A 14,119-nucleotide genomic window follows, 5' to 3' on the forward strand; every position below is an offset into this window, starting at 1 on the left:
GAAATAGCACTTTCCTGATAAGTAATAAGCACTTAACAAATGTTCACTGGTAATATTAATCCCATCACCCAAAGTCTGCATGCAATGAATAGTACATATGCCTGGGTGAGTTTAATTCTCATAAGGCATTTTAATCAGAGACAGTACATTCCTCAAGGTAGGAAGAGTGAAGGGCTCTTGATTCTACCTGACATGTAATTTAACCACTGATTCTTTCCCTATAATAATTTGTGAAACACGTCTCTGCGTGGCTCATATATTTCACATCCAAAGAGTTTTATGAAAAATAAATGCAGTGTACAAAAACACAGGGAAATTCTATTGTGCTCCTATGAAAAAAGGCAGCATCCTAAATCAAGTGGTCATTTTTGGCTTTCAGAAAAAGTTTCTGCATTCAAATAGAGTTCCTCAAAGGAAAGAACAAAGAAGATTCCCGCATCTCCTAAATATTATCCGGGTTCCAGTTCATTTATTTAGTGGAATTATGAATAGAATTCTACATTGGAAGGAATTGTGGAGATCATCTCACCGCCCCCCTTCCTGGGGATGGGAATTCCCTCCATAGCACCCATAATAGGTGATTTTTCCACCCACAAACTCACAGGATTTGTGACAAACCTCAGAAGCTACCTTGAAAGGCTACCGAGTTCCTACGGCTATAAAGTTCTACAAAGCTCTGAAGGAAGGTCTTCCTCCTCTTGAATTCTACACCCCAGCTCCAGCACAATCTTCTGAGGAGACATAAATCAGGTCCACTTCTTTTCTTACATGTCACCCCTTTAATAGTCAATGAAAGCCTCTGTGTCTTGGCATTCTCTAGACTTAATACCTCCCACTCATCAGCTATCCCAAGCACGGCAAGATTTTCAGGTATCCCTCAACCTGTTCACTCACCACATGACTCCCCCATAGTTTACCTAACTATGGTGTAGGTCAAGATGATTTTGACCTCTTGACTCTGGCTAGCACCCAGAAATGAACTCAGATATATACTGAAAATGCATGTATACAAATAAATGTCTGTTAAGTGTACGATCTCTAAAGGTATATTTGCAAAGCTGTTTTTAAATGCTCAGTGAGATAACATCAGTTGACACATTTTTTTTTCAAACTTTATTCGAGCAAAGACTGCTAATTGCTCCCAATAGCCATTTGCCCCCTTCCTTCCTTGGTACTGGGTTCCCTGAATATTAGGTGGACACAGAGCCACCCAGCTAAAGAGTGCATTTCCCTGCTTGACTTGCAACTAAGTGTGACCATGTGACTCAAATGCTGGCCAATGGGCGCCTTCCCCCACACTAGTTCTTGCACCTACTAGAATATAAGCTCCATGAATAGAGGGATTTTTGTCCTTTCTCTTCACTTAGAACAGTGCTTAGATCAGTGCCTAAGGCATAGAACAGTCTTTGCACACAGTGGCTGCTCAACAACGATTTACTGAATGAATTATTACATGACTCAAATGTTAATGGATGGTACGTGCAACTTAAAGGGCAGGGAGGTCTTTTTCTCCTTTCTCCTTTCTACTGGCTAGAATGTAGACGGGATGGTCGGAGCTGAGGCAAAAATCTTGCATCATGAAGTGGAAGCCATACACTGAGAATGACAAAGCATCAAGACAGAAGGAATATGTGTCCCTGGTGACTACAGAGCTTTTGGAATGTGCAGTTTTCTGTTCCTTGCATTCGAAGCTAATTAGACCACTCCACTACCCTAAAGTTATGTTCTTAGTAGTTAAGTTTTACATACTGTAAGCTTTGTGTACAGTAAAACTTCCCTTCCACTAAAGACTCTAAGCCACCAACTTCAAGATTAAAAGAAGGAAACAGAAATCATTCGAGGTAAGCAACTGTGCATTTATGTGACTGAATGCAGCTCAAACAATAACTGATGATGAATGAGCAGTTCTTCATGACATTTATTCCCTCTCTCTGCCAACTGTCCCCAGTCACTGCAAGCAACTCAGAGAGCTCCCACAGGCTTCATCAGTGTTCTAGCTGACTCAGTTACGTTTCAGAACTGAGCAGGTGATAAATAGAAACAGACAGACTGGGACGTTCCATGACACATTACCGCAGTATTTAATATTTTTAAAATTGGACATATCAAAGTTTTTCTAAACAAACCATTGGTTAGAGAGAGAACTGCATTATAGCAAAAAAGAAAATTGTTGAAAACATAAGACCAGCTGGAATTTGAAGATAGGATCAATGTATGCTAGCTATAATGGGTTTACCTAATTCACAATAATATGTACCATAACATTATATATATGGCCCTTTACGGCTTAAAAAGCACTTTCTCATAAATGCATAATTTCATTCAATCCCCGTAACATCTCTATAAGAGGGTATAACCCCCTTGCAACTGAGTTTATCAATTTTAAGTAACAGTTGCCTTCAAAACTCCTCTCCAGGCTCCATTTATCCTGTCCAAATTGTCAGGCACTTAGGATTCCTCCCTAAAGAAATGTGATTTGTCTTTTCTCATGTTGGCATGAAGTAAAGAATAAATTGATTTTATCATTTTCTGCACCCTGCCTCTCCTTTGAAGGGTACTTACCTAATGAGTGGGTCTCTCGAAAAGGATCCTAGATCAAAGGGGCCAACAGGATAATGCCTTGGAATAAGCTGCTGCCTTACCTCACTGTAAACTTCCTAAAATAGCTCAGTGTATACAAAGGCTTTCAAGGCTATCTGGAGAAGATGTCTAAAATGCAACAATACCCAGTAAATTAAGATGGATCTCACAACATCATCAGATGCATTAAAAACGTTGAGGTCACCTTAAAATCTCTGCATAATATAAGCCCAAGAAATCACCATAAAAAGTCTAAAATTCACACTCCAAATTATGTAACTATTAACCAGCTCTCAAAATCCTTATTCATTCAGTATTTAATACTAAATGGAAAAGATCAGTTAGCCTGCCTGTCTGCCTATTAAATTACCACGCTAACTTAAATTGTCCGAGCAAATGCACACAGATAGATTTTAAGTACTGTACTTCATGACCTTCAATTCCTTTTGGCCACAGATATCAAATTCACCTGCCACAAATTAAATAATTGAGCTTTGGTTACTGGAATGTAAGCTTATTAACCGGCATTAATAAAACCAAACATATAGAATGATGTTCTGAATATTATTTTAATAAAATCCCTTTTAAATAGGAGCAAATGTAACAAAGATGAACCACTATAAAATGTTTTAGCAAGACATTTTAGATATTTTTTAAGTAAAAGAATAATCTTATACACAAGGGAAGGCAAATATTATGTTCTTCTATGAAAATATATGTTTGGGATCTGTTAGTTCCTTCCAGTGTGGGAACAGTGACGGGCAGTTAGAATAACAACCAATAAAGATCAAACTGAAGAAGGAGGTGTTGGGGGGAGAATCCTACACAAAATACAGTCAAAGGCTCTCCTTTGGCCTTGGTTCCTAAAAGGGTTCTCAGACTATAAGAAGGTACACTGCACTTTCCACTTCCTTCTTTACCCCAAATAACCATGAGGGTCCATACCTTCGGAAATAGCTTTCTAAGTGGGATTCCAAACTTTGGTTACCAAAGAGACTACTTTATTTATCTATCTACTCATTTATTTGCAAATTTATTTGTTCGTTCATTTCCTTTACTCATTTTACTAAAATGCAAGCTTGATAAGATCACGGATTTTTCTGTTTGTTCACCTAAAACAATACCTGCTACATAGTAGATGCTCACATAATATTTATGAATTCTTTAACTAATTCATCCTTTCACTCCTCAAAGGCTTATTGAAGGCCTACCACACGACAGGTTCTAGATATCCAATTCCAAAGGGAATTCCCCTGTAAATAAAATAAAACCAACTCAGGAGAAATCTTTAAATTAGAGGAAGCAAGCAATATTTTCTCACTCTAAATTCAGTCTAAATTTAAAATAAGAGGACAGTTTCCTGTCCTGCCCAAGAAGAATGGCATGGAAAACTGTAGACCAGTGTAGTACATGTCCCAAAATGATATAACACAAAACAAAACTCTGGTTAAAAATGAAACACCTGGGTTGTGGGTGTAGCTATCAAAAGGTAGCAAGAAGGATCTGTTTAATGATGGAACAGTACTGTATCTTCACTGTGATGGTGGTTATACAAATCTACACACGTGATAAAATTGCATATAACTAAAGACACCCACACACCCACATAAATGTGTGTAGAACTGGAAAAATCTGAATAAAGTTGGTAAATTGTACCAATATCAATTTCCTGGTGTGCTATTGTGCTATAAATCATGCAAGATGTTACCATGGAGGGAAATAAGCGAAGCATACAAGAGACCTCTCTGTACTATTTCTTATAACTGCATATCAATCTACAACGATTTAAAAGTAAGTTAATAAAATAAAATTAAACAGCAGGATGCTTATCAAAACATTGTTTATCTTAGCAAAACATTGGAACCAAGATAGATGTCCAATAAAGGGGTAAATCTATATAACAGTATATTGAGTAACTAAAAATACTACAATTCTATGTTTGTGACATGGAAGGGTGTTCACCATTCAGTAAGCAAAAGAAGGAGGATTTACAAAATATCAAAGTACGATCTAATTTTGTCAAAAAATAAAGAGCATTTGTAAAGGTATACACCAAAATGCCATCAGTGTCTATCTCTTATGGTAGGATCATGGGTAATTTTGTTTTTTTAATTTTGCTTCCCCATATTTCTTCATTTTTTTCCCTAAAATGAACACTATTACCCAAACAAATATCTAAACGGTTGCCTGTTCTGTGGATGGGACTCAGGTGAATTCTGTGTAGCGCTGGAACAAAACCCAAGACAAGTGGGAAGATTACATGGAAAGCTATGCCAGTTCAACATAAGGACAAACGAGCTACCCGCAAGAGCCATGGAACATGAACCACCACCTAATGAGCCCAGACTTCCAATGGGAATGGTGTTCACCAGGGCCTGGTGAATTCCTTATTAGCGCTTGTGTGGACGGGAGTCTGGCTTATGCAGGCTGGGAGGTGGGACCCAGCTGCTTTCCAATTCTAAAACTCTGTGGGCATTTGATTTTGCAACGAATTTAACAGACACCACCTCTCACTTCAAAAGCCCCTTTTATGTTTCAAAGCACTTTCACATATGCTGGTCTATATTAATTTCAGTTCAGTACTTTTTTTTTTTTTTAATCCTGACCTTACAATAATTCTGTAGAGTAGGCAGGGCGGGTATTATCACCTCCACGTTACTGAAGAGAAAACTGAGGCAACCAGAGAGTCATCTCCTTCGACATTACCGGTGAGTTAAGAGATCACATCTCCTTTCTCTTGATTCATGGCCTCACCCCTCTATCCTCTAACACCACACAGCCTCTCCCTCTCCATCAGAGTTTGGAAACTGTGTAGACTTGGCCTAAAGTTGCTTGCATGATGCCTGCCAGTCGAAAGAAAACCAACAATGTTGGTACAGAGTGATAGTAGGTACTGACAATGATATGCCCATCTGACTATTCCCACTAACTTACATTACCTCAGTTAATGTCAAGTCACATTGGTGAATATGTCAACTCTGCTTAAAAATAAAGATTGATCAAACCAGCCGGTTGGCTTGAACAGCCCAAGAGGCTGATGAATCTAGTCGGGGTTCTCAGTCAATATAATTGCCCTGTACCTACGTCTCCATAGTCCCAGGAAGGAGGCCAGAAGGGGGCTTCTGGGCGAGTTAAATAGTGAATGGGGTCCATATTGGGCTTAATGAAGCAGGGCTTTGTTACTTTTATCAAAGGAATTAACAGAAAAATTTTGTATTTATTTTGCAGTGGCAGCAGATTAAGCACTTCAGCAATAATGTGGCAATTCACCAAAAGAGGACTTAGTTAGGTGCTATCTGAAATCATGAAATTAAGTGGGAAAACATACACATGGAAAAGCTTTATAAGTTTTAGAAAAATAAATCCAAATTTTAGATAAATTATACTCGTCACAAAGTATACTAAACAAATGACATATTTTCATTGGCTGATAGCACAATTTATACACATATATCATTTTCCAAGTGCCAAGCCCTCCTCTGGGTGCCTCTCCCCACAACCACCCCATGAAAGTCATTACAGGAGGAAACCAGAGGGTCAGCAATGTTAAGGTCATTTCCCCCAAGTCACACAGCCACCAAGTGGAAGCAATAGGATTCCAACCCAGGTCTGACGACTCCCAAATCAGCATGCTTCACCATTACTTGTTCTCTCAAAACATTGAAAGTATATGCTCTTTATATAAACAGGAAGTAATGAAAGCTTCCTTATAATGGCATAATAAATCACTCCAGGAGATGTAGAGTTAACTTGAGAACAGCTGGAGAACAATGAGAGAAATTAGGCTGAACTTGACACTTAACAACACACAAGGAGGCAGAAGCGGGATAGGTGAACGGAACAGAATAAGGGCTGATGGAATCAATGTATTGGTGTTGTTAATAAATTATTGATCAAGGTGATAATGTCAGGAACGCTTGAACTATTTTTCTTGTTAGCTATATACAATCCAATTTCCAGCATTCAATCCATTCATTCAACAATTATTGAGCAACTACCACATGCCAGTCACTGTTCTAGGCAGCATGATTACTGCAGTGACTCAGACAAGAGTTCTAGGCTTGGTGGAGTTCATATAAGCTCCATGAGAAAATGAGGGAGTCGAAAGGGAGCTTGAGGTAGAAGACTTTGGTTTTAATCCTGGCCAGATGGCCTTAAGCAAATTACTTGAAATCTCTCTGAGTCTCAGTTCTTTCACCTCTAAACTGAGGATTATAATATCTGTTTTTATTATATCATCTTTTATTAGGAAAACTTAGAGTTTATATGTGAAAAAAATTACTTATTCTTTGGTCTTGGAGAAACTGAGGTAGTTGACAAGGAATAAAAGTTTTGTCCTCATTATTAAATCCTTCAAAATATTTCCTTCCATATTTTCCATGATCTAAGCTTTCCGGGTTTAATGTTAACCATGTGTAAGACTGGCAGGGGTCAGGATAAGGTCATTCCTCCATACCTAGCCACCAATTTCAAAGTCTATGTTACAGGCTTAAGATGCCATAATTATCTATGTTTCCCCTTATTGTGGAAGGAAGTTGGAGTTAAATTATATCTTATTGATTATTTCATTTTAAAACTTACACAGAGAGAAGCTGCTTCTTGCCTACTTCTTTAGAAACAGATCCATAGCAATTGATTATTTCTAAAATCTTTGAGTAATTTTCTCTCCTATGTTCTTCCGTGATGATATTATTTCATTGTGAGAACGAAATGAGAGATGGGTGTGTCATAGACCCACAGGAACGACCATTGCCCAGCACGCAGCCGCACTTCATTAATTAAATCAAAGAAAGAGATTGGTTCCAGTCTCCTCTGCTTTACCTACCCTACTCTGGTGGGGGTTAGGGACAGGCGGGGAGGATTTCCAAGCCTGTTTTTATCAGCCCAGCAAATCAGAGTCCTGCTTTCTAAACAAAGAGGTGCCAACCTTGAGACTCCATGAAAGCCAGCACAAGCCAGGCATTGTACACAAGTGAAAAGAATATAATTAGCAAAGTTATAGTCACAATTAGGAAAGACTTCCTCAGAAAAGTTTCCACTTAACTCTGAGCAGTGCTCAAATTACCATTGTGCTTAACAAGGCCTCTGTCTCTTGGCCAGCTCAGACCTTTGTGACAGACCAGCACCGTCCACAAAACACAGACGCACAAAATCTAATACTGGATTTTTTTTTTTTTTTAAATAACACGTGAAAAAATGTGCAAATTGGAACATGGAAGCTATAATTCAAAAAAATAAGAAGCATAGTCCCAGAAATGACTAGTCAAGTGTTAGCTAAATTATTCTTTCTCCCAGCTCTTTCTTCGTCTTCTCCAGCCTTCCCTTTTCCATCCCTAAAAAGGAGTTAGAAAAGAGAGATTAGGAAAGCAAAAATGGGTACTCACTTCATCTCCAGGATCTCCTCCAGCTGCTTCCTCCTTTCTATCCGGAGGTTGGCCAAGTGCGCTTCTTTTTCAGCCAGGGACTGCTGTGTGGAGGCGAGGCGTGCCTTGGTGCCGTCCAGTTCCTGTCTGGTCTTCTCCAGTGCATTCATCAGTTCCTCTATCTGAAAGGCACGTGCACCGTGGTGTGTTATTTCTCCTTCATTCAAGCACAAGGCATTCCTTGCTAGCCTGTGTTCTGACAATAGCCGCAACGGAATCATAGCTGTCCTTGAACTGGGCACTGTATCTTGGAGTCCATTCTTTCTTTGTTACCCATTAAAAATAAATGTTTCAAACATGAGAAATGTCCAAATTTCTCCAAGATCCCCATTCAATTGGATTGTTCAATAACCTTTATAGAAATTATTTAATATACTTATCAGGAGTGGAGGGTGAGTGGCTTGACCCAATCTCGACCTGTGTTTGGCAAAAATCTCAGATACTGCCTCACAGTTGGCGGAAGGCAACACTCAAAATGCATTTTGCCCGGCACAATATACTTTTGTGTGTAGGCCCCAGCGTATTCTGACAGGAAGTTAATCTACGTATTTCAGATTCATTCATGTTTTAACCTATGAAAGCCTTGTTTGGCAAAAGCGATTTGATGTCCAAGAGGCCTCAGGAGCCCCCTCTCACCTCACCTCCCTGCCTCACATTCAGGAAGTAAGGTTTGGCCAAAGGTAAACAGAATTCCAGCCACAAAAGGTTCAAGTTTGGTGTGCCCCTGAAGTTTGAGAGGGTTCTAAACTTGAAATAAATGACATGTAACTTTTATAGGGTGCTAATACAGCATAGAAATAAGCCAGACTATCAAATATCCCAGGTTTTCAGCCAGGTCCCAAAAAATTGGACCAGGGAGCCCCATGGCAAGGATTTATCCTCCCCAAACCATTGAGGGTTTTTAAAAGCCAACACACAACAAAGAGGGCTGGTGTTTATGGTTCTGTTCCAGAGACTTCCGTGGAGCAAGCTGGTGAAATGCCATTCCTTGCACAGATGCAGACTGCATTCACCCTGCTGATTTAAAACTATGGTTCCAGGAAGTTTCTAGATTCCAGAGTTGATGTTTGGGTTTCTAAGCCACCCCTTCCAGCCGAACTTGGCAGAATGGGATCATCCATCACTAAAGTCAACAGAACACCCTTCAAAATGTGTCAGTGACATGTTAAGTTCCAATTTATAAAGACTTTCTACACAATTTCTGCAGTTTTACATGGAATTTATTCAGAATAAGCACTATAGTTCACATCCAAGGTAAATTACAAGCTTTTAAGATTGAGAAAACCCTCAATTTTTCCCTGATAAAAAGAGGAAACTTGATGACCATGTAATGTAAATCAAAGCCAAAACCAAAAACAGTTAAAAAAACAAGGAATATAATGAATAACCTATGAAAACCACAGAACCACACCTGTTTAACTATAGAATAAACGGCATTATTCTTTAACTTTACAGATATACAAAATTTAAAAAGCAATCATAAACTTTTTAGTTTCTCACATAAGTTCACAGAATATCATAAACATGACTAAAAGTCCTTCTACAAAGCAATACGTGGTGAGGCTGAAGCAGAGTTTTTATTTTTCCCTATTTTTGATACACTCAATAACAGTGTAAAAAAGATGAGAATTATGGTCATTCCAACTGCCGACTCAGATACAGTCTGTCTGATCCTCCATATGGGATGCCCTGTGTCTTTGTGACCCCATTTCCTTTCATAAATTGTTCTTCATTCCAAATGTACTATTGAACCCAGAGAAGAGGGAAAGTATCCAGGATACTTGTCTGCAATCCATAGACACAGAGCTACTCAACTGGGTTTCCAAGTTCTTAGTTCACCTACCACCTGACTGCTTGGGGCAGGCACCAGCTAGTTTTATATTAACCCAACTTTAACAAATACACTTTAGAGTAATGACTTGCAGGCTGCCCCGGTCATTTCAGCAATAACCACATGGAGAAACCTGGGCACTTGAGGGACGTAATCCAGAGTTTTTACTGATGGAGATGCCATTGGCTTCCAACGTCAATAACTCCTAGTATGAGGTGAGACTGCTATTCTCAACACCTTGGAAGCAGAGTCTTGAAATAGTTTCCCAGGCCAAGGCGTCCCACTCCTCCTAATTCATGTGCCCCTGGCTAGTGAGTATTTCACACTGAGGACCACCTTGGGCACTGGAATCAGATACACTGCTCTAGTCTTAGCACAACAACTGTTTCTCTCAGTAACTTTCTGTAAATAATCACTTGACCCTTGAAGTCTCAGTTTCCTAGATGACGCCCATGGTACCTCCCGTGTTAATCATTCTACAGTTCTGCAAACTGTTTCCTTTGCTACCAAGCAGGAGCATTAAAAAGTGAGAAATGTTTTCTCTGCTATGGTGGTCATCAAGGTGGTTCACAGTTTTCCAGCTCTCCTCCTTATGGGCACGTGGTAGGACCACACTTACCCTCTCCCTTTAAGTTGGGTGCAACTTCGGCCAATAAAATCATTGTCAGTTCCAGGTAGAAGCATTTAAGTACTAGCACTTAACCCCAACCTTCCCTTTTCCCTGCCATGATGACTGTAGAAGCATGTTTCAAATGATGTCTCCTTCAGCCTGAGCCCCTGAATGACCACAATGAAGCCGAAGGCCAACTCACATCACAAAAGCAAGGTATAAACCTTTGTTGTGCTACACCATGAGATGAGAGGCTGTCTGTTACCCACAACTTGACCTGCCTGTCCTGACTGGTGAACTGTCACACTTCTTATCAAGTGCTCTACACCTGCCTCCATCTCTCCACCACAAGTCCACTCTCATCAAGAGGACATTGGTTTTTATTCTTGGTATTCTATGGAAACTCTACTCTTGCAGGCCACTGGTACCTTCCTTCTTGCCAAGTGCCTTTTCTTAACGTGTAGCTTGCGCAGCTAACTACCCCCCTAGCCCCAAATTCTTTGCGTCCTCTGAAGTAACATTCTAGTTGGCTATGTATATGTAGTTTGTGTCTTAAAAGTCACCAGATTAGAATCATGGCTCCATTACTTACTATGTGACTGACATAAATTCCTTAATCTCTTTCAGCTTCAGTCTCCTTATCTGGAAACAGGGGACCATGTTGCTTACTCTGTTAGATGTTTGTGGGCATTAAGTGAGATAATGTAGCCTGTAAGTCATTTATTCTTCTTCTTCTAACTGATATCAATAAAATAACATTTTTGCTGATAATAAGAATAAAGCACGCTCATTATACAGAATCTAAAAGATACAGATATGAACACTTAAATTTTTTCTTTTGATTTGAGATTAAATAATGACATTTTTCTTAGATAAGATCCCACCACCTGGAGATAAACACATTAAACATTTTATTATAATTTCTTCATCTGTGTGTGTGTGTGCATGTATGTATAACTGAGATGCTATATATAATTTTCTAAACAGTTTTCAGTAAATGTATCATGAGAATTTTCCCTTGACTATTTAATGTGTGAGTGGGGCTATATCTACCTCCCATTTTCCTAAAAACCAACTCTTCCCTTGGGTTCTCTGAAGCTCCTCTTAGATTGGGAACATATTTCCCCTGCTTCTTCTGCAAATTCTTCATCTTCCTGCAGCCCGTATGACTCTGTCCTAGAGATATTTTCCTCACCCATACAGATCCTCAAGAGGAAGACTGAGATCTGTCTCCACAACTCTTACCTCTATGCACATACTTTTCCAAACTTTATCTCCTTTTACTCACTTAACCTCTTTCACATATACCACCTGTTGATCACTTCCATTGGATGTCCTAATATCACTTTAAATTCAGGATGACCAAAAGCCAACTCATGATCCATGCACATCTGCCTAAACCAAATCCTTACTACCTATGCTCCCTCCCAACCTGCCACTCCCTAACACATCCACCATTTTGGTCCAACACCCTGACCTTTTCTCAGTCACTCATGTTTAAGAGCCATAATTGTCTCTTCTCTCTCCTTCCTCTTTTATTTTCCATTCATCTCCAAGCTCTATTTTGGAAACACTTCTCAGATACATCATTTCTTTCTATCATTACTTTTGATGTTCCAGGCTCCGGTCCCTTCCTCTCCCACATTTATGATAGGATTGAAAATAATTATGTGTGCATGCACACACGTGTGTGTGTGTGTGTGTGTGTGTGCGTGTGTATTCCTAGCCTTTGTCTCTACCCCTACCCTAAGTAAGGATATGGCTTTGCCTGATCAGCTTCTCCCCCACCACAGCATATCTCTCAGCCAGGTCTCCTCCCGGATTTTAGGAAATGGAATCAGCAAATGAGTAGCAAAGTGAATCTAGGAAACTTGGTGCAAAGGTATAGGACTTTGAAGCACAGGCTATGACGATCTATATAATAAAAGGTGGGAGCAAGAAGTAAGAGGAAGAATGAGCCCTAAGACTGAGGATAGAGAGAGGTTTTGTTTTGGTTTAAGGGCAGAGTAAGAGAATGGGAAAGAAGGGAAAAAAGGAAGGGGAAAAAAAGTTACTAAGGGTTATTCCTGGGGCCTCTTCAATGTTTTACAAGGACACAAATTGAAGGTTAGACTTCTCTTTTGATTTTTTTCAGCTGTTTTGACTGTGTGTCTTTGAACTGGGTCTTGGGGGTCTGAGATTCAAAGATGTCCCACAGGACTTACTGTCATAACTTGTCTCCCTACTGCCAGGAAAATATACCTAAACTATCAATATTTTGTCAAAAATATCACTAGTCTGGCTCCAACATCTCAAGGGGTTCCTGATTAACCTCACTAGTGGTTTTCAAATTGTGTTTCCCAGAGCACCAAGGGTTTCACAAAAGCACCTGGGGGCTGATAAGCAGGTCAGTGAGTGAGAGGAGGAGTGTGAACCATCAGAGACGTGCATCGCCATCCCACACTCAGGAAGGTGTTCTACTCTCATTTGTTTTATATATAGCATTCCACTTAGGATTTAATTTTAAATTAAAAATTTTTTTTTAATATTAAAATACTGAAATTGGTTAAAAGCATGGATTATGGAGCCAGACAGGACTAATAATATCTGCTTCACCACTTATTAGTTATGGAAACTTGGGAAAGTGTCTAAGTTTCCTCATCTCTAACAATAGTACTTTTTGTAAGAGTTACTACAAGTATTAAATGAAGCAATGAATGTAATGCTCTTAGTGCAGGACTGGCAAATATGAAGACACTTAGTACATTCTTAACACAAGAGGTAGCCCAGCATAGTGGTTACCATCAGAATTCAGGAGCTATCCTACCACTTACTAGTTGTGCCACTCTGAGTGAGTTAGAAAAGCTTTCTGAGCCTCAGGTTCCTCACTCGTGAAGTGCGGGTAATAACAGAACTTAGCTCAAAGGGTTTTTGTGAGGATTTAATGGGTTAACACATGTGATGCCCGAAGAACAATGCCTAGTACTTGGTGCCATAGAAGCATCAGCTCTTATTAACACAGTGCCTGGTAAGTATTCAACCTATTTTATTTTTGTTTATTACTAAATTCACGATTTGGTGCTTGCCGTTTCTACTCTCAACCAACCACACACATATATACAGACACATCCCTGGACTGCCCTACAGTGACCCCTACAATTACTGAAATCGCCCATCCCTCAAGGCTCTGTCACAGAGCCCTGGCATCCTTCACAAGGTGCAGTGATTTAAAGCTGGACTCTGAAAGCAGGCAGACCTGGATCAAGTTTAGGTTCTACCAAGAGAATCTCTGTGACCTTAGGCCAATCTTAACCCAATGCTTCCTAAACTTTGTTGCACATCAGAATCCCTTGGAAAGCTTTTGTAAATCCTGATGCCATGGCCACATCTCTACCAATTAAATCAAAATGTGTGAGGGTGAGAGTCAGGCATCAGTATTTTATTAAAAATGCAGATGATTTCAAAGTAATTTCAAAATGCAGCCAAGTTCAGGAACCTCAGACATCACTGACCTCTCTACACCTACAGTTTCTTCCCTATAAAATGGGGAGGAAACAGAAGCTACTGCACAGGACTGGCATGAGCATAAAGGGAGATAATACATACAAAGCATACAGCCCTCTCTGCTGGACACCCTGGAAGTGTCCAGTGCATGACAGTTACCATTGTCCCTAGTATGGGTTCCTAGCCACACTA

The 14,119-nt window shown here is 39.7% G+C and overlaps 1 protein-coding gene across 12 annotated transcripts in view; it reads right to left on the minus strand.

Annotated features, from left to right (window-relative positions):
- Positions 1-14,119, minus strand: part of ERC2 (ELKS/RAB6-interacting/CAST family member 2) — a 907,015-nt gene that overhangs the window by 352,071 nt on the left and 540,825 nt on the right. For 11 of the 12 annotated variants that reach the window (XR_009222735.1, XM_058561400.1, XM_058561371.1 and 8 more), the window contains one exon: positions 7,965-8,125. Coding sequence is in view for 11 of the 12 variants with exons in the window: in XM_058561400.1 (XP_058417383.1) it covers positions 7,965-8,125 (161 nt within the window). In the remaining variant the exon portion in view is untranslated. Of the gene's footprint in view, positions 1-3,164; positions 3,834-7,964; positions 8,126-14,119 lie in introns of those variants that run through there. The other variant, XM_058561429.1, reaches the window with a different exon arrangement.

This window comes from Diceros bicornis, chromosome 2 (assembly GCF_020826845.1).
Source record: "Diceros bicornis minor isolate mBicDic1 chromosome 2, mDicBic1.mat.cur, whole genome shotgun sequence".
NCBI classification, from domain to species: Eukaryota; Metazoa; Chordata; class Mammalia; order Perissodactyla; family Rhinocerotidae; genus Diceros; species Diceros bicornis.